This window comes from Typopeltis vanoorti, chromosome 7, assembly GCF_054136105.1.
Source record: "Typopeltis vanoorti isolate ZY-2024b chromosome 7, IOZ_Tvanoo_1.0, whole genome shotgun sequence".
Taxonomy (NCBI): domain Eukaryota; kingdom Metazoa; phylum Arthropoda; class Arachnida; order Uropygi; family Thelyphonidae; genus Typopeltis; species Typopeltis vanoorti.
In genome coordinates, this window is record NC_143555.1 from 117996514 (window position 1) to 118018202 (window position 21689).

The following is a 21689-nucleotide window of genomic DNA, read 5'->3' on the forward strand; positions in this document are numbered from 1 at the left end:
TCAGTATTAAAAATTTCAGAGAATATGAAGCTGTTGTTGCTGAAATTTTAGCAAAAGTTTCTCCCATAGTATCTGCAATAGCTTTGGAATCAGCAAGAACACTTCCATTATAGTCTAAGGTGGACAAACAATATGTACTATATCTGCCTTTCATTTTCCGGATTTTATCCCATACAATTTTTGGACTGGTCATTTGATTAATTGATGTAGTAAATTGGATCCATGATTGTTTTTGACTCTGACGTTTTACATAACATGCTTTGTGCTCGAGCACGCTTGAAAGTTATTAAATTTGATGTGGTGTATCTACGAAAAATACCATGGAGCATATTTCATAGATACCATATTTGGTATCTATGAAATATGCTCCATGCTCTGTGTTGATCTTTTTTGGCTGCTTGATATTCTGGATTCCACCAAGGCTTTTGATAGACTGGAAATCGAGATGATGTTTTTGGGATGGAGGTTGTTGCTGCCTTGCAATGCATTCTGTTATATATTTTACAGCTTCATTGATAGGTGTTTGAGTGATGGCATCAGCATTAAATTTTGCAAGATGAGAGAAAGTGTTCCAGTCAGCCTGGTATATTTTCCATATAGGTATCCGTGTGGGTGAACATGGTTCCTGTGAAGCCACTGTACAAAGAACATGAAAGTGATCACTTCCATATATGTTCTCTTCAACGTCCCACATGAGCAGCAGAAGAATGGAAGGGGAACAGATTGTAAGATCAATTGCAGAATATGAGTGGATAGGCATATGGAAGGAAGTATTATGATCCTTCTTTATAAGGCAATGGATCAGCCACATGTTGACTACTGTGCACAGATTTGGTCAAATGCATTTCTTGGGGATCTGGAGGTGATGGAGAGGATTCAGAGAAGATCGACCAGGCTGATGACAGGTCTATGGAATATTCCTTATGAGTATATATTGAAGGTTTGTGGGTTGCAGAATTTAGCTGGTAGGTGGAGGAGAAGGGATAAGATAGAAACTTATAAGTTATTGCAAGGATTCCATAAGATAGACACAGAAGAAATTTTTCAGTACATGGTGAGTAGGAGGGAAAACAAGGGATCACACTTCGATGTTGCCTAAGAGTTTACTTATTAAGGGTGTGAGGACCCAGTTCTTTACTTTGAAAGTGGTGAATGAGTGAAATGGATTGCCAAAGGTGTTTATGCACAGTAAATAGGTCTCAGGAGATGTATGACAGGTACTGTATCATAGAATAGAGCAAGTCTCGTGTGATGAGTCTTTTGACTCCAGAATAACCCTTATAAATAATAATAATATTCTATGACATCTTTTGTGTCTTAGATGCTGACTATAGATAAATTTTAATCGCTATTAGAAAGTGATCTGTGATTGGATGTTTTAACACTGCTGTCTGGATTTTATCTGTACTTAGTGTTCTTTCAATCACATGATCCAGGCAATGCATGACATTAAAATCCTTTGACGGAACATTTACTTATTGCTGAAACCAATACTTGGCTAATAAGTCAATATAATCAATAAAATGAGGAGTTAGCTGGAAAAGAGATCAATGCAGCTTGGAGGATTTTCAAAAAATATTTAGTGGATGCAATGTCTAAATGTATACCACGGGTGAGAAGGTTAAATAAGTTAGGTGTGAGATGGATGAATAAAGAGATTAAGCATGCAATACAGAGAAAAAGGGCATTGTGGAGGCAGCATAAGAGAAGTGGAAGTAACCAATTTCATGAGTTCTACAAAGACCAGGCAAGGAGAGTGACTTGGTTGGTGAGAGTAGCTAAAGAGAGGTATGAACAGCAGTTAGCTAATGAAGCTAAAAAGAATCCTAGGGAGTTCTTTCGATATGTAGCCAGCAAAAGAAAGAATGATTATGGAAGGATGGCATTGATTGGAGGAAATGGTATAAAGACAGCTGTTGCAGAATGTGTGGTGGAGATACTTAATGAACAGTTCATAAAGATCTTTCAATCTTGTGAATGTGACTTCATGGAGAGATTAAGAGCAGTTGATGATGGGGAGGAGAGACTGACTGTAAGTGAGGAAGAGGTGTTTGGGGAGTTGAGTAAACTAGATGTAAATAAGGCCGTGAGACTTGATAATATATCACCGCGTATTCTGAAGGAATGTGCCAGAGAGTTGACACCTGCCTTGACATATTTTTTTAATACGAGTCTTGCACTTGGTCAAATCCCTAAAGAGTGGAAGGAGGGCAAGATTGTGCCACTTCATAAAGGAGGTGATCGAACTCAAGCATCAAACTATAGGCCTATCTGTGTGTCAGGTGTTGTGGTTAAGTTGTTGGAGAAGCTTGTGAGAACTAGGATCCAGAGTTGGGTTGACAACAATGGTATAATCTTTGATGGACAGCATGGATTAGCTAAAGGGAGGTCGTGTTTTAGTAATCTACTTACTTATTACAATAAAGTGACTGCTTCCTTGGACAGAGGAGAAGGATACACAGTAATATATTTGGATTTTGCAAAAGCTTTTGATAGAGTACCTCATGATAAGTTGACAGTCAAACTAGAGCAGATGGGGTTGGATATTAGATTAGTGCATTGGATTGGAGACTGGCTATCTGATAGGTATCAACAAGTTGTGTATGGGGGTGCAATATCCAGGAAAAGGAAAGTCACTAGTGGAGTGCCTCAGGGATCTGTTTTAGGGCCATTACTATTTAACTTGTATATTAATGATATTGGCAAAGATTTGGATGGAGATATTCAGTTGTTTGCAGATGATGCAAAGTTGGGACGAACCATAAAGAGTAGTAAAGATGTTGTGGTCTTGCAAGAAGACTTGAATAAATTGAGTGATTGGGCAAGCAAATGGGGATGCGAGTTCAATGTTGCAAAATGTAAGGTTTTAAAATTTGGAAAACAAAGATGGGATGCAGAATTTATGCTTGGTAAGAATATATTGTTGGAAGTAGAGGAAATAAGAGATCTGGGAGTGATAGTGGATAAGGATCTAAAATTTAGGGGACACATCGCCAAAATTGTGAAGACAACACAAAGACTTCTGGGAATGATGAGGAGGACACTGACGTGTAGAAGTAGGGAGATTCTTGTTCCATTGTATAAGGCTTTGATTAGGCCACACATGGACTATTGTGCCCAGATTTGGTCACCTGGTTTTCAGAAGGATGAAGAGATGTTGGAAAGGGTCCAAAGGCGACTGACTAAGGTAGTTTCTGACCTCTGGAATGTCGAGTATGAGGAAAGATTGAAAAGATGTAATTTGCAGAGTCTAGTGGAGAGAAGGAAGAGGGGAGATATGATAGAGACCTACAAGTTGGTAAGGGGTTGTTATAGGATCAATGGTGGAGAAGTTCTACAGAGAATAGTGGGAGATCAGGGGAGAACCAGAGGTCATGCCTGGAAACTGTATAAAGAGGGTGTGAGTAGGGGAGTGAGAGGCAGGTTTTTTTCGTGCAGAGTTGTGAATGATTGGAATGCCTTGCCTGAGAGTGTGGTGTCTGCAAGGAGTTTGAATGTGTTTAAGACCCGGTATGATGAGATGTGTGTGAGATAAAAGGACCTCCTAGATGAGTCTTTGACTCCATGAGGTCTTGTTTAATAATAATAATAATAATAAAATGATGGAAGTCAATTAGAAAATCAATATGTATGTCACCAATTATGATATCATTATCATAATAATGTCATCATGCAGAATGCTGTCCAGTACTTGTGTAAAGTCATAAGATGTGTAAGAGTGAAATCTATAAATAGCCATTATGTAGTAACTGTTGTTTTCTAAATAAATGTTAACATTTTTGGCTCTTTCCATCGTTGTACTGCTAATGTATTTAATTGTTAAAGAATGAGGAAAGACTATTAATCCCCCAGATCTATTGCAATCCTACAGTGATAGTATTTATTATTATTATTATGATGATTCAGAATACCATGGAGTCACAAGACTCATTGTGGGAGGCCCACCGTAAAAAACGCACACCACACTTTGAACTCGTTGACCATTCGTGCTCTCACCAGTCTATCAGGCAATATTCCACAGTTCAACCACAAACCACGCAAAGAAATCACTCCTTACACTCTTGCTCACAACTCCATTTCATAATCCTATCCTCATTACTAACATTATACAGTCCTGTATAATGTTATCCATGTCTGCACTCTTTCCACAGATAATTTATTCCCTTAAAATCCTGGGGACAAAATTTAAGCACAATAGTCCAGGTGTGGTCTGATCAGGACTTTATACAATGGAATGACAACTCTTTTATCTCGTTGGTCAGCATCCTTCTCAGTATTGCAGCAATCCTCTGAGTTACCTTAACAACCTCTGCAATATGTTACATGAATTTCAGGTTTCTATCAATCATCATCACAGATCCCTTGCCTCCCCTACTTCCCCCAGTACAGTTCCTCCAACAAAGTATGCAGCCTACCATCAATGTGTCCCAAACCTCAAGATTTTTACATTTTGCTGCATTAAACTGACTAATAACCCTTCCCACCTTAATATCATTTGAAAACAACTGAATATTCCCCTGCAATCAATTGACAATATGATTGATATAAAGGTTAAACAATACAGGTCCAAGTATTGAGCCCCGTGGGACCTCACTTGTAACTTATGCCTTCTTGATACTGCTCCCCCATGCACAACTCTTTCATACATATCAGATAATCAAATAATTTCATACATATCACAGAATACATATCCAGAATAAAGGAGAGGAATTGATGGTACTGATAGCATCAGCCTGGACAAAGATTATTGGGATCACTGAGATGTGGTTGACAGAAGAGAATATAATAACAGGAATAGAAGTAGGGTACAGCATTTTTCAGCAGGATAGAAAGGGAAAGTGAGGTGCTGGAGTACTGCTTATGAAAATTGACAACTTATGTTCTCTAAGAGTGGAGGCTATGGAAGGCAGTGACACTAATGATTTTGAAAGCATATGGCATGAGGTAGAGATAGGCAAGATGGGATATTTAGTGGGATGTTGCTACAAACCAAGGAGCACAAAGGGTGGGGGTCAGGAGATGTTTAGACAGTTGAGCTTGGCAAGTGCAAGAAACATGATTGTTATTGAGATTTTAACTACAGCAGTATAAATTGGGGAGAGGAAGATGCATGTAGCAATAAGGGAATGGAATTTCTAGAATTCATGAGGGACAAATATCTTAGGCAACATGTAATAGAGGGAACAAGAGTTTTGGATGTAGTCATAGCATCAGAAGAGTTGATAATAACTGAGATGACATCTCTCCCACCAGTCGGAGAGAGTGACCATGTGGTTTTGACTTGGAAGATAAACAGACATACAGGAGTATCAAAGAGATGGGAATGTATGTGGAATTATAAGGCAGGTGATTATAATAGTCTTACACATCAACTTGGGGAAGTTTCATGGAGGGAGGAATTGGAAAGCTGGGATGAAATTGTGAAGGAATATTTGTTAGCAGCAATACTAAGCTGTATTCCACAAGTGAAGAAGAGGACACAATTTGGTATAAAGTGGATGACAAACAATATTAAACAGGAGCTGCATGTGAAAAAGAGGCTATGGAAGAGATATAAGGAGACAAGTGAGGAGCAGATGCATGAATAATATAAGATACTAGTCACTCTCCTGGTAAGGAAGGCGAAACTGGAATAAGAGATTGATCCTAAGGCAACATGTAATTGAGGGAACAAGAGGTTCACGAGTTGTGGATTTAGTCACAGAAAATCTTAGGGAATTTTTTAGCTATGTGGCCAGTAGAAATGATTGTGGAAGAATGACACTGTGGGATAAAAAATGGGAATAGAGTGACTGATGCAGAGGACATAGTGGAATTGTTCAATGGACACTTTATTGGTGTATTTCATCCTGGAGGAGTAAATTTTAATACTAGAGGGATAGGGAAGGTTCGATATTTAGAGGTGCAGGAGGAGAGCGTGTTGAAAATACTGAGTAATCTGGATGTCAGTAAAGCTGTGGGACTGGATGGTATTTCACCACAAGTTTTGAGAGAATGTTCTAGAGAACTGACAGCTCCTTTGACCTGGCTTTTCAATGAAAGTCTGGCTACAAGAAAGGTGCCCAGGGAATGGAAGGAAGGTAAGATAGTGCTTTGCATAAAGGCAGACAGTAGCAGACTGGAAGTGTCTAATTATAGGCCAGTTTGTGGGTCATCAGTAGTTGTTAAGATCTTGGAGAAATTAGTTAGGGACAGTATACAACATTGGGCAGATGAGGGTAATGTTATCTGTGAGAGTCAATATGGATTTGTGTGTGGAGGGGGCGCTCTTGTTTTAGTAATATGCTAGCCTTTTATAATAAAGTTACAAGAGCAGTAGATGAAGGAAAGGCATATACTGCCATTTTCTTGGATTTAGCGAAGGCATTTGACAGGATGCCACATGATAAGTTGATATTTAGGTTGCAGCACATGGGTTTGGATGTCAGGTTGGTCAACTGGATTCAAGATTGGCTGTCCGATAGGTATCAGAGAGTTGTGTATGAGGGGGCAATTTCAAGGAGGCAGAGGGTTACAAGTGGAGTCTCACAGGGCTCAGTGCTGGAACCTATATTATTTAACCTTTATATCAATAACATTGTCAGTGGATTACAGGGTGGATATTCAGTTATTAGCAGATGATGTGGAGCTGGGAAGGGTTATTAGTAATAGTGCAGATCTGGTAGTCATGCAAGAGGATTTGAATAAGCTAGACAGATGGGCAAATGAATGGGGATTTCGGTTTAAAGCAGCAAAATGTAAGGTCTTGAGGTTTGGGACACATCGATGGGATACTGCATATTCCATTGGAGGAGATATACTGGAGGAAGTAGGAGAGACAAGAGATCTGGGGGTTGATGATCGATAGAAATCTGAAATTCAAGGGACATATTGGAAAGATGGTGAAGGTAACACAGAGGATTGCTGTAATAATGAGAAGGACGTTAACCTGTAGAGATAAAAGAGTTATCACTCTGTTGTATAATTCCTGATCAGACCATACTTAGACTACTGTTCTCAGATTTGGTCCTCGGGATTTGAAGGGGATAAATTAACTGTGGAAAGGGTACAAAGGCGGATAACAAAGACAGTTTCAGGACTGTACAATGTTAGTTATGAGGATCAGCTGAGAGACTGCAGAGTTTGCTACATAGAAGAAGGAGAGGTGATATGATTGAGACTTTTAAACTGTTGAGAGGTGGTTACAGGGTTGACACTGAGGAGTTCTTTTGCTTGGTTGAACAGCTGGAAAGGAATGATGACAAGGGGGTCATCCCTGGAAGTTATGAAAGAAAACTGTGAGCAAGAAGGTGAGAAGCGGTTTCTTTGCATGGAGGGTGGTTGAATTGTGGGATGCATTACCTGATAGAGTGGTGAGAAGCGAGAATGGTCAATGAGTTTAAGGATGAGTCTTTTGACTCCTTGGAAGCCTAAATAATAATAATAATAATAATAATAATAATAATAATAATAACCAATCCAGAATCCAGTTCACTAACCTGATATCTAAACCTATGCAACTGCAACTTAAATATCAAATTTTCATTTGGTACCCTCTCAAATGATTTTGTAAAATCCAAAAAACCTGGAAGAATGTAAAAAAACTGGTGAGAATCAGCATGGATTTGTTAAGGGGCACTCTTGTTTTAGTAATTTGATTAACTTTTGTAATAAAGTGACAACAGCAATTGATGAGGGAAAGGTAATCAAATTACTAAAACAAGAGTAGTTATTAAGATTTTGGAGAAATTAGTGAGAGAACATTTACAGCATTGGGAAGATGAGGGTAATGTTATCTGTGAGAATCAGCATGGATTTGTTAAGGGGCACTCTTGTTTTAGTAATTTGATTAACTTTTGTAATAAAGTGACAACAGCAATTGATGAGGGAAAGGTAATCAAATTACTAAAACAAGAGTGCCCCTTAACAAATCCATGCTGATTCTCACAGATAACATTACCCTCATCTTCCCAATGCTGTAAATGTTCTCTCACTAATTTCTCCAAAATCTTAATAACTACTGATGAAATACAACTGGTCTATTGTTTGACACTTCCATTCTACTACCACTCTTATACAATGGCATTATTTTCCCTTCCTTCCACTCCTTGGGCACCTTTCCCATGGCCAGGCTTAGACTGAAAAGCCAGATAGCCAGATTATTAGTTCTTTAGCACATTCTCTAAAAACCTATGGCAAAATCTGATTGCTTCATTAACATCCAGAGTATCAGTATGTGATACAGACTCTCTTCTTGCACTTCTAAAGATTGAAACTTCCCTATCACTCCATTATTATTATTATTATTATTATGAGAGACCCCAAGGAAATCTGGGACTCATCGAGGGAGGCCACATACTACACGCACCAGCTATCATACTTATTCCTGAATTCATTCAAATTCAGGAATAAGTATGGCAATCCAATGGCAATTCATTCCAATCACGCATCACCTTATGAGAGAAAAATCTAACCCTAACCCCACTTCTTTTTTATTATTATTAATATTATTATTACGTGACACCTCCAGGGAATCCGAAGACTCATCGAGGGAGGTCACCTAATCTACATCTGTTTCCACCACTCCATCCACCAACTACAACTCACCGCAACAACATCAACACCATCTACTGCCCATTCCCACCACTAGTGTTTCCACAGACAATCATATACATCCATGCCCATGGCAGGATTCGAACCCCGCAGCCTTTTGACTGGAGAGCAGATACGCTAACCTCTCAGCCAACCATGCCGGCAAAGAACATTGTCAGGAGTGGGATTCGAACCTATACCCACATTCGTGGACCAGAATTCACACTCGCGTTACGAAAGGAGATTATGATTGAGTACTTATCATGCCTTATATGGCCTTAGACCACTCGGCCATCCTGACAAACAGAAAAAAGCTCATAGCAGTGTTTTCTTATACTTACAATCTCTATACTGAAAAGACATCATTATGTCAGACATCATATAGCACAACACCGATGTTCCCAGGTGAACACCCTCCCAAGTACCGACCGGACTAAATGCTGCTTAACTTCAGTGATCAGACGAGAATCTTAGCATTCATTCTCAGCTTCCAAGGATGCACTTTTGTCCTTTCCCCACTCTTCATAAAATGAAAAATTCTATCAACTGAAATCCTGTACAACCCTTTCAAAAGTTTGTGTCTCAATCAGGTCATTTCTCTTTCTCCTCTTTGCTAGTATATCTTCAGTCTACAAATTCTCAATCTGTATTCATAATCAGTATTCCCGAATCTTGATATCATTTTTAACACTCTCCTTTGTATCAAAATTACAATGGAAACCTGGAGACCAGACCTGTGCACAACAGTCCAAGTGAGATCTTATCAAGGCCTTGTAAAGAGTCAAAATGACATCCTTATCTTTACATGTGAAAGTTCATTTCAGCATTGCAATCTTTGCTATATGGCTCTGAACTTCAACTTGCCATCTACAAACACTTCAAGATCCCTAGCATGATCAGTTGCTTCTGGCATATTCTCAACAATAATATACGATGTTGGATATCTAATCACACCAAAGTGCATCACATTGCATTTACCGGGATTGAACTGACATCCATTTTCCTATGCCCACAATTCCAGCCTATTCAAATCTTTCTGCAAGAACAGCATATCAGCAACATTCCTGATTACCCTACCTATCTTTGCATTATCAGCAAATAGCTGTATGTCGCCTATCAAATCCTTCCCAATATCATTAATGTAAAGACTGAATAGTAGAAGACTAAGGACTACTGGGGTAAATTACTACTTACCTTAAATCTTAGAGATTCATATACCACCATATATCACTTTTTGATATCTGTTAACCATGCTAATATTTTATAATACAAATCCATATTATCCAATTTATGCAACAGTGTCTTCCATGCTGTATTCTGTCAAGAGCCTTAGCAAAGTTCAAAGGTATCATGGCGTATCCATTTCCTTTGTCTAAATTAATTGTAACATTATTATTTAGGGATGCTTAAGGGTCAAAGCTATATAACTGAGAGGAGACCTCCACATAGCCTTTAAAGGAATGCGGAAAACTGATCAGATCTTCTGACCAGATGTCCAATCCTCATCTTTTCGTATCTACCTGGATACTGAACGAACAAGGATGGGTTGGAAATTTGGTATTTAGCCAACCAAATTGTATTCTTATTGGCTTAAACTAGAATAAAAAATGACAGTACAACATGACAGAATTTCGTGCTGGTTGGGGCATCGCTCAGTTAAACAAGGTCCCCATTGTTTGCGCTAGGGAACCAGGGCGAATAGAGAAAAGTCAGCTACTGGAACAAATCCTAAAACCCGACCCAACACAACATCACCAGAGTTCAAGGTTGATACGATCAACATAAGGAGCCCGAATGGCAAAAAAATGGAGCTAGCTGAGGAATTGGATAAGTACCAGATCAACATAAACAAAAAAGGCAAAAACTGGTGAGATCTTTCTGAGCAATAAATACAAAATGCTATATTCAGGCAATGACAATCAAGGAAAAAAAGGAGTAGCCATAGTATTCAACACTAAATACGAGGCTAATCTTCTTGAATGGCAGGCAGTCTCAAGTAGATGTGATGTGGACAAATATGAGAATTGGGAACTGGACAATGAGACTTATTTGTGCCTATGATCCCACAGAAGGTTCTACTAAGGTTGTAGTGGAGGAATTTTTTGATGCTTTAGAAAAAGTGACTGACACAATGCAAAAGGAAAAGTTGGTCCTTGTTGGGATCTGAATAGCAGAGTAGGAAATGATTGTCAGACATACAAAAATATTTTGGGAAAATTTGGAGAAAAGAGCAAAGCTAAATAATAATGGCAAATACCTGTTGGATTTCTGCTCAGAACATAGACTGGTTATAACTAACACCATGTTTCAACATAAAAATGTGCACAAATTCACATGGAGAGAAGAGGCAAGGAATAAGAAAAGTCTCATTGACTATGTTATTGTTGAAAGTGATGTTTTCTCCCTGGTGCAGGACACCAGAGTGTACAGAGGATTTGAAATTGGAAGTGATCGCTATTTAGTCTTGAGCAGGATAAAATAGAATTTCATATTGAAAAGAATAACATGTAAGAAAGTTTTAAAGCGAATAAAAGTTGAGCAGCTCTCAGATGTGAACTGTAGACTAAAATACACAAAGATTATTGAAGGAAAAATGAAAGAGTTTGAGAACAGGAACCAAACCTTGGAGAGTCAGTGGCAAGCCTTGAAGAAAACCCTGATTGATTCAGCCAGAGAGGCATGTGGTGAGGTTGTCTGCAAGGATAGAAAAATCAGAACTCACTGGCAGATACAAGAAGTTAAAGAGGCAGTGAAAGAAAAAAAGCAAGCATATCAAAAGTTCCTGGCAAATAAGTCAGCTTGTGCTCTTAGAGAATACAGAGACAAATATAAGAAAACTGAACACTGTGTAAAACTAGCTAAACAAAAGTCATGGGAGGACTTTGGTAAGAACATAGAAAATAAATATCAAGAAGGTGGCAAGATATTCTGGAAGTTGTTGAAGAAGCTCAGAAATGGAAGAAAGAGTGCTGTAAAAGTAATTACAGATGACAAAGGTGACATGAAAACAGGAAAAAAAAGATATCCTTGACGTATGGAGTAATTACTTCAAAAAATTGCTAAATGAAACAATTGGTGAAGACAGCTCAGTGGTAAAAAAACACTCAATAGGCATGCAATCAGGAATACACATCCATACTTGAAGTAGAAAAAGCCATCAAAAATCTGGAATGTGGAAAGGCAGCAGGAGTAGATGATATTAGACCAGAAATAATAATAATAATAATATATATATATATATATAATATAATATAATATAATATATATATATATATATATATATATATATATATATATATATATAATAAAATAATGATAATAATAATTTGGGCACAGGAATGGGGATGTGAGTTTAATATTGCAAAATGTAAGGCTTTAAAATTTGGAAAACAAAAATAGTATGCAGAATTTATGCTTGGGGAGGACATATTTTTGGAGGTGGAAGAAATAAGAGATCTGAGGGTGATAGTGGATAAGGATCTGAAATTTAGGAGACACATAGCCAAAATTGTGAAGACAAACAACACAAAGGCTTCTGGGAATGATGGAGGACACTGACTTGCACAAGTAGGGAGATTCTTGTTCCATTGTATAAGGCTTTGATTAGGCCACACATGGACTATTGAAAAACATCAAGCAAATAAAATATATAAATAATAACATGAACATTTTCAATACTCAATATTGATGTGATATGGTTCCAAATTTCTTGTTTAGGAGATAAATGTATTACAAAGTTTTGTAATAAAAATTTCAGCTACAATGAAGTTCAACAGAATTAACAATATTATTGCCTTATTTCTGTTTCTCAGTAAAATGAAAAACGGTAAAATGTCACTCTTATAATTATATCAGATGTTATAATGGCAAAAATAGTAAGAAAAAAATCATTTGCACTTTCTTTTCAAAACACAAAGAAAGAGCATTGTAAATTCAGCCAACGAAAAAGAAAATACTACATATTTTTTCTTCTGTTATCTGTTTTGTTTTTTTTTCTGGTAGTACAAAGAAGAAATCACTGCATATAACATGGGGTATGCAAGAGTGCAAAACTCTGGAAATTTATTACATAATAACAAATAGAGAAATCATGTCAGAAAAAATTATACACGTAAGAGTTCTAAAATCAGCAGACATAACGACATTTTCTTCTAGTTAGATATGTGGCATTATTGAAGTAGCTAAACCTTTTGCTAAAATGAATGGGCATGTTTCCCAAGTGATTTACATTTATAACAGTTGTCCTGTGAATAATTTATAAAATAAATTCTCTGAAATATCTGCAGATTGATTACGTCTATACCCCCCCCAAAAAAAAAAAATAAAAAGAAGATTATGAACCCCATATGCACTTTTCTTTAAAATAATTCAAATCCTCTTTTTCGAGATAACTGTATCAATAATTTATAATTTTTCGATAATAAAAGTGAAACTGATCATTATAAATTAAGAAATTATTTTGGCATAAATAATGTATCAGCATGTAAAAGAAATGTGAGTATTTCTGTTAGGATATCTGCCAATCAACAATCGAAAAGAAACAAGACATTCTTGATGTATTCTGCACTACAGCTTGAGGCACTTTAGTGTGACTTGAGTGTTCTCTTTTCTTTCTCAAAAGCAGTGAGAGTAATAAGCCTTTAGCTTTCCTCCAGCCTAAGAGGATATCATCAAACCATATTTGCCGGCGTATAAGACGCACCCCATTTTTTGTATAAATTTTTTAGGAAAAAAACTTTATCACTGAATATTATAATCAATTTACAGTATTTCAAATATACAGTATTTCAAATATAAGTAGGTCTACTTTCAACAAATACCTAATCTAACTGTGTAGTGAGTTTTTTCGTGCCCCAAGTTTTAACAGTAACAGTTTTTGTGCCATCGGAATCTACAGTTTTCTTTGAGGGCACATCAAAAGTCAGCGGAACCTCGTCCATGTTTCCTATTTGTACAAGTTCAAAAGGTTATCGTTTCCTTATGTTAATCACGAATCGATGAAATTCAATCATTTTTTCTTCATATTCAGCCGGCATTTTTTGTGATATTTTTGTTTTAGTCCGCATACATAGCTGGTTTCGCTTCATGAATCTTAAACACCATGATGTTGATTCAGTAAAGTTGGCGACCCCTCTGTTAGTGGCTATAGCTTTCGCTTGATGAATAATCATTTTTGTAGAGATGAAAGTCCCACTTTTCTACGTAACCGGAATGCTCTCACACACCGCAAGGAAGCAAGAAAGAAATTGCGTAACTCGGAACAAAGAAAATTTCCAGAAATGAAAGTAATAAGGATTGCAGAGTCTGGTGGAGAGAAAGAAGAGGGGAGATATGATAGAGACCTACAAGTTGGTAAGAGGTTGTTATAAGATCAATGATGGAGAAGTTCTACAGAGAATAGTGGGGGATCAGGGGAGAACCAGAGGTCATCCCTGGAAACTGTATAAAGAGGGTGTGAGTAGAGGAGTGAGAGGCAGGTTTTTTTCATGCAGAGTTGTGAATGATTGGAATACCTTGCCTAAGATTGTGGTGTCTGCAAGGAGTTTGAGAATGTGTTTAAGACACGGTATGATGAGATGTGTGTGTGATAAAAGGACCTCCCAGATGAGTCTTTGACTCCATGAGGTCTTAGGGTGGTAATAATAATAATAATAATAATAAACTGAGTATTGGCATATAAGACACACCCTGTTTTTCAGACCTATTTTCAAAGAAAAAAAAGTGCGTCTTATATACCAACAAATACGCTATTTCTAAGATGCATTATTTCAGAAATAGCAACCAGCAGCAACAAAAGAAAAAAAAAATTAATGAAGGGGATACAAATCCTTTGATGTTTATCTTTATCTGCCAGTAAGCGAAACTCTAAGAACTAGGACTAAGATTTATGAGTTTCATACCGAAAAACTATCGGCAAATCCAAGTGTAAGTAACCACTTGGTAGTACAACACCAAGGCAACTCGTATCAAAGGTGGAGCAAGATCCCTCACTATCCTTGATATTTTCTCATAATGTAAAAACACAGCCCCTAGGGGATGTAATACTGTAATTACAGTATATTATAACATTGTAATATATATTACAATGTTATAATATACAGGCACACCTTTATGGCATTCGTAGAGTGAAGGTATGTAAGTTCATTTTAGAGGCAAAAAAGGTAAAATATCTTACACCAATAAAGGAAATTCCAAGTAACATAAAGACGTAAAGACAGCTGACACAAAGGTCACTCATCAACGGTTAATCCACTAATGGCTTTAGAATAGCTGTAACGGGATTAATGTGGAGGAAGGTAATGGCATGATAAAAGGTAGAAAGCCAATGAAGTTTTGATTGATGAAAAAAGCTAGAGATGTCTGGCTATTTAATCCACCTCAGCTGGTTGGGTGGGGTTGATAGAAAAAAACCATTCCTGCCAAAACTCAAGATCAAACCTGATACCTTTATGCCTTTAGTGTTCTGCTTACACTCTGAGCCAATTTGGCATATTTTTCGTTTAAATTATAAATTTTAACAGTTTAAATTTAATTAAATTTTAATAATTAATAAAAAATTAATAATTACGGGATAATACTTTTGGGTGTGAGATAAAAAAACTGACTTCTATATAAGAATTACTTTCAGAAACATCAAATATTCACTTACCCTAAGATCATTTTGTAGTTGATCATGATGATCAAGGAAGTCTTTTGCCATGGAAAGAACACTACCCATATCTTGATGGCCTTGCAAGAAAACTTGTCCAACATTTACAATCCAATTATATAGCTACAAAAGAAATATGGCATTAGATCTCACTTCTATAAGCACATTTGGAAGTTCAAAAAATGCTCAAAAACAGCATTTTTATTTGCATTTTTTAACTCGGATGTGTAAGTTAATAGAATGATTATGGAAATTTAACTTTACTCAGTGCCGATGGCAGGAAAGTTACAGAAGAAGAAGAAATAGTTCAGTTACTAAGTGATCACTTTGTAAGAGTACATCATTCAGGGGATGACTTTGCAGTTACTAGATGTCAGAGACTAATGTGAGCATTAAGATAGATGAACTAGAGGCACCGAGTATATTGAAAAATATCAATCTGAATACAACAACATGCCTGGACAGTATGTAAGCTTGTGTGCTACAAGAATGAGCAAGTGATCTGGCAGTGACTCTAATTATAAAGAACTCAGGAGACCACTTGCAGTGTAACACAAAATGAGGAGTTAGCTGGAAAAGAGATCAATGCAGCTTGGGGATTTTCAAAAACTATCTAGTAGATGCAATGTATAAATGTATTCCAAGGGTGAGAAGGTTAAATCAGGTAGGTGTGAGATGGATGAATTAAGAGATTAAGCATGTGATGCAGAGAAAAAGGGCATTCTGGAGGCAGCAAAAGAGAAGTGGAAATAACCGATTCCACGAGGCCTACAAAGACCAGGCAAGGAGGGTCACTTGGTTGGTGAGGGTAGCTAAAGAGAGGTATGAACAGCAGTTAGCTACTGAAGCCAAAAAGAATCCTAAGGATTTCTTTCGATATGTAGCCAGCAAAAGAAAGAATGATTATGGAAGGATGACATTGACTGGACAAAATGATATAAAGACAGCTGTTGCAGAAGGTGTGGTGGAAATACCTAATGAGCAGTTCATAAAGGTCTTTCAATATTGTGAATGTGACTTCATGGAGAGATTGAGAGCAATTGATGATGGGGAAGAGAGACTGACTATAAGTGAGCAACAGGTGTATCAGGAGTTGAGCAAACTAGATGTAAATAAGCCTGTGAGACTTGATAATATATCACCACATATTCTAAAGGAATGTGCCAGGGAGTTGACACCTGCCTTGACATATTTTTTAATACGAGTCTTGCACTCAAACAAGTTCCTAAGGAGTGGAAGATGGGCAATATTGTGGCTCTTCATAAAGGAGGTGATCGAACTATAGGCCTATCTGTATGTCAGGTGTTGTAATTAAGTTGTTGGAGAAGCTTGTGAGAACTAGGATCCAGAATTGGGTTGACAATAATGGTATTATCTTTGATGGACAACATGGATTTGCTAAAGGGAGGTCATGTTTTAGTACTCTACTTACTTATTACAATAAGGTGACTGCTTCCATGGATAGAGGAGAAGGATACACAGTAATATACTTAGATTTTGCAAAGGCTTTTGATAGATTACCGCATGATAAGTTGATAATCAAACTAGATTGGATGGGGTGAGATATTAGATTGGTGCATTGGATTGGAGACTGGCTATCTGATAGGTATCAACAAGTTGTGTATGGAGGAGCGATATCCAGGAAGAAGAAAATTAGCAGTTTGCCTCGGGGGTCTGTTTTAGGGCCATTGTTTAACGTGTATATTAATGATATTGGTGAAGATTTGGATGGAGATCTTCAGTTGTTTGCAGATGATGCAAAGTTGGGACGAACCACGAAGAGTAGAAAGGATGCTGTGGCCTTACAAGAAGACTTGAATAAATTGAGTGATTGGGAATGAGGATGTGAGTTCAATGTTGCAAAATGTAAGGTTTTAAAATTTGGAAAACCAAAATGGTATGCAGAATTTATGCTTGGTAAGAATATATTGTCAGAGGAGGAGGAAAGTAAGAGATCTGGGGTGATAGTGGATAAGGATCTGAAATTTAGGGGACACATCCAAAATTGTGAAGACAACACAAAGGCTTCTGGGAATGATGCAGAGGACACTGACTTGTAGAAGTAGGATGATTCTTGTTCCATTGTGTAAGGCTTTGATTAGGCCACACATGGACTATTGTGCCCAGATTTGGTCACCTGGTTTTCAGAAGGATGAAAAGATGTTGGAGAGGAGTCCAGAGGTAAAGGACTAAGGTAGTTTCTGACCTCTGGAATGTTGAGTATGAGGAAAGATTGAGATGATGCAACTTGCAGAGTCTGGTGGACAGGAGGAGGAGGAGGAGGGGAGATATGATAGAAACCTACAAGTTATAGGATCAATGCTGGAGAGGTTCTACAGAAAATAGTGGGAGGTCAGGGGAGAACCAGAGGTCATCCTTGGAAGCTGTATAAAGGATGGTGTGAGTAGGGGATGAGAAGCAGGTTTTTTTCATGCAGAGTTGTGAATGCCTGAGAACATGGTGTCTCAGAGAGTTTGAGTGTGTTTAAAGCATGGCATGATGAGCTGTATGTGTTTGATAAAAGGACCTCATAGATAAGTCTTTGACTCCAAATCTTGGGTAATAATAATAATAATAATAAGATTGGCACAGAATAATGTTTTCAATATATGGAGAGAAGGAGAAAAACAAGGGGCAATACTTGGAAATTGTCTAACAGTGTTGCTAGTAAATTTTAGCAGACTAGGCTCTTTACTTGGAGAGTGGTAAATGAGAGGAATGGATTGCCAGAGGTGGTTGTGAGTACCCCAAAAGCGAATAGGTGTAAGGAGATATATGATAGGTATTATGTTAATGAATAGAGTGGGTCTCCCATGAAGAGTTTTTTGACTCCATGGGGTACCCATATAAATAAATAATAATAAATAATAGAACAAAGTAATATTTAAAAAAATACCTATAGACACAAAGTAAATATTTTCTAATTACATATATTAATTAAGGTATTTCTTGTGGCAATCAGTCTATGATAACACAATATATAAGTGAAATATTATTAGTAATGCTAATAACATATATGCATTATTTTTATAACAAATCTCATTGTTTCTCAAATGCCATTACTATTCTCAGATTTTTTTTATATCCACTTGTGTTTTGTTTTCTAATTCATATTCCTTTATAAAATATACAGTCAACATTTTTATTAAAAAAAAAAAGCAGCAGCAATATATATCAATATTTTGCAATAATGATAAGTATTTTCAACTACTATCCTAAACTTTGAAATAGAAGCCTATGGTTATTGTTATTTGTTTAATGTATTCAAAATATTCTTTTTTTAAGCAAGGATGTTTTTTTTTATAAAAAAAGAACAAATAAGGAATCTAAGTTTTAAAGAATGCATTTGATTGACTTTCATGTCAAAAAACGAGTAAAACATGATAAGAAAAAAATTATGTATGGGAACTCAGTGATCAAAGGAGCACTTAATGAAAGAATAACAAAATCAAACTCATGTTTCCCTGACACAAAAATCAATGATATTAGTAATGCTATCTGAATCCTGCTAGTCTATGATAGAGGCAAATTGAGGAGGAAGGCTTTGATAGCCAATGAATTAAAATGTAGGCTTTGCAGAAAGAATGATGTAAGGTTTGTAGCTCTGCAGTCTGTGTTTGATGGAAAGAAGGATTTCTATAATGCTGTTGGACTGCATCTAAATGGTTTTGGTGTTAGGTGTTTAGAGAGAGAGAGAGAGAGAGAGAGAGAGATCTTTGATCAGTGAACATGATGAAGCCAAATTCAGAAAAACTTAGGCAATTAGGGTGGAAGCAGGTGAGTTTGTGTGAAATCACCCACGAGGAAAGTGAGTGTGATAATGACCAAGTGCAGAATCTAGTCTCTGAAGCAAAAGACTTTCCCTCTGACTGGGAAAAGCAACTGTGCAGTTGTGACTTGGGAGATTGCAAAGAATTGAGAATATTCTGTCAAGAAGGGGTATATGTGGAATTACAAGACAGGTGATTATAACAATCTTAGGAGGAAGCTCGAAGCTGTGCCATTGCATAAATCCCTGCAATGGAAGGATGTTAGCAGTGCATGGGAGATAGTCAATGGGTCATCTAGAGGAAGCTATATTAAATTGTATACCTAAGGTAAGGAGTATTAATCAGGTTGGAGTAAGATAAATAAGTAATATCATTAAGCATGAGCTGCATAAGAAGACAATGTGTGGAGGGTATATAAAGAGAAAAGTGACCAACAAACTCATGAACAGTAGAAGGCTCAGGCAAGAAAGGTGACCAGAATGGCAAGGAAGACAAAATCAGATTATGAAAAGAATCTAGTCAAGCAGGCCAAGGGAAATCCCAAAGAGTTCTTTCACTATGTGGCAAGTAAGAGGAAGAATAACTATGGAAGAATAACCTTAATGAGTGCTGATGGTAATGAGGTGACAGAAGCAGATAAAACAGTTGAGTAACTGAGTGATAACTTTGCAAGGGTATATCATACAAGTTAGGTTAATGTTGTGACATATGTTACAGAGATATCAGAATGCGAGATATTAGAATATACAGAGATATCAGAATGTAACAGAATGTGAGCTGAGATATCAGCTCACATTCTGTAAGAAAGTGCAAGGAAACTGGCAACACCTCTGACTAGGCTGTTTATGCTCTGGTAGAGTTCCAAAGAATTGGAAAGAGGGCAAAATAATTCCCTTGTATAAGGAAGGTTCTAAGACTACAGTAGCAAATTATAAACTAATCAGTATCTCAAGATGGTGGTAAAAGTATTGGAAAAATTTATCAAAAAGAGAACTCAGGAATGGGTGGATAGGATATAATACTCTATTAGGAGGCAACATGGCTTTGTGAAGGGTCAGACTCCAGCAAATATTGATTCTGCTGGAATTTGTAATTGCATTTGACAGAATATCGCATGGAACTCTGTTATGCAAATTAGAACAAATAGGGATGGATATGACACTGGGTATGTGGAGGAGAATGGCTGCCAGACAGATATCAAAAAGTGGTATACAGAGCAGCAGAATTCAAGTGAAAACTGGTAACTAGTGGTGTGTTGCAAGCTTCTGTGCTAGGACAATTACTGTTTAATTAATAACTTTAATGGAACATGTGCATGGAACATATTAAAGTAAGTTTCACAGCTTACACATGTAACAAAAATTATATAGAATTTATTCAAAAACTCCAATATATTGCATCCAACATTACATGGACACAGTCAGGGAAATAGACCGTTAACTGCATTCAAAAGTGGAATCACATAATGAGTCATAAATCATGCACATATTAGCTTGTGTCTCAGTCATAGATGAAGTATATGATATTACACTATTATATGATATAAGCACCATTGTTTAATTTGTACATGAACGATATGGGGAAATAGTCTGAAAGAAATATTCAGCTGCTTGCTGATGATGTAAAGTTAGGTAGAGCACTAGTTAATCAAGGCAGTGTGGAGAGCTTGTAGGATTATTTAAATAGGCTGTCAGTATGGGCAAAAGATAATGGATGTCAGTTTAATGTAGAGAAATGTAAAGTTATGCATTATGGAATAAATAGATTACAAGCTGTGTCCCACCTTGATGTAACTGTACTCCAGAAAATAGATGAAGCTAGAGGTTTAGGGGTGGTGATAGACAGAGAGTTGAAGTTTAGAAGACATATTACTAAGGTAGCTAATAAGATTACTTGGCTATTGATGAACATACTAACAAGTAGAGATAGGGAAGTTGTTATTCCTCTTTATAAAGCCTTTATACATCTACATCTGCACTACTGTGATCAGGAGTGGTCACCTAGGTTTCTTGGGGATGAGGAAGTGATAAGAGGACTGAGAGGTGAGCAATCAAGATGGTGAGAGTCTGTGGAACAGTCCCTATTATGATATAGATTGAGAGTGTGTGGACTACAGAAATTGGTTGATAGTCAAAAAAGATAGGATATGATAGAAACATTTAAGTTACTTAAAGGGTTTTATAGGATGGATGCAGGGGAAATGTTTCAGCACTTGGTTAGAGGGGGCAGAACAAGGATTATCCCTGGAAGTTGAGTAAAAGTGTGGAGTACGGGGTGTGTGAGGACTAGATTTTTTGCTTGGAGAATTGTGAAGGAGTGGAATTTGTTTGTTAATGGGTTCAAGGAGAGGTGTGATAGATTGTGTGGATAATTTGGGTCTCTTATGATGTCTTTGGACTCCATGGAGGTGTCCATAAAATAATAATAATAATAATAATAATAAATTATACAGGTATATCCATGATTCAGATGACACGTGGCAGGAGATCCACACTAACTTTTATACACACAATACCTATCATACGTCTCCTTAAACTCATTCAATGTCGGGGAAATCATGTTCCAATTAGCAATGGCACACTTTTTTTGAGAACCAAGGCTTAGATGTTGGCTGAGAGTTTGGACTGGAATAGGGAAACTAGAATGAAATTGGGATAGGGACTGGAATGAAAGCATTCATTCCTGTGAGAATGATTTCT

General features: G+C 37.0%; 1 protein-coding gene across 3 annotated transcripts in view; it reads right to left on the reverse strand.

The window, feature by feature from the left end:
* LOC150104992 (uncharacterized) overlaps window positions 1-21689 on the reverse strand; it is a 768027-nt gene that overhangs the window by 565459 nt on the left and 180879 nt on the right. For all 3 annotated transcript variants that reach the window (XM_090395452.1, XM_090395451.1, XM_090395453.1), the window contains exon 10: window positions 15221-15343. In XM_090395452.1, coding sequence (XP_090251578.1) covers window positions 15221-15343 — 123 coding nt within the window. The remainder of the gene's footprint in view (window positions 1-15220; window positions 15344-21689) is intronic.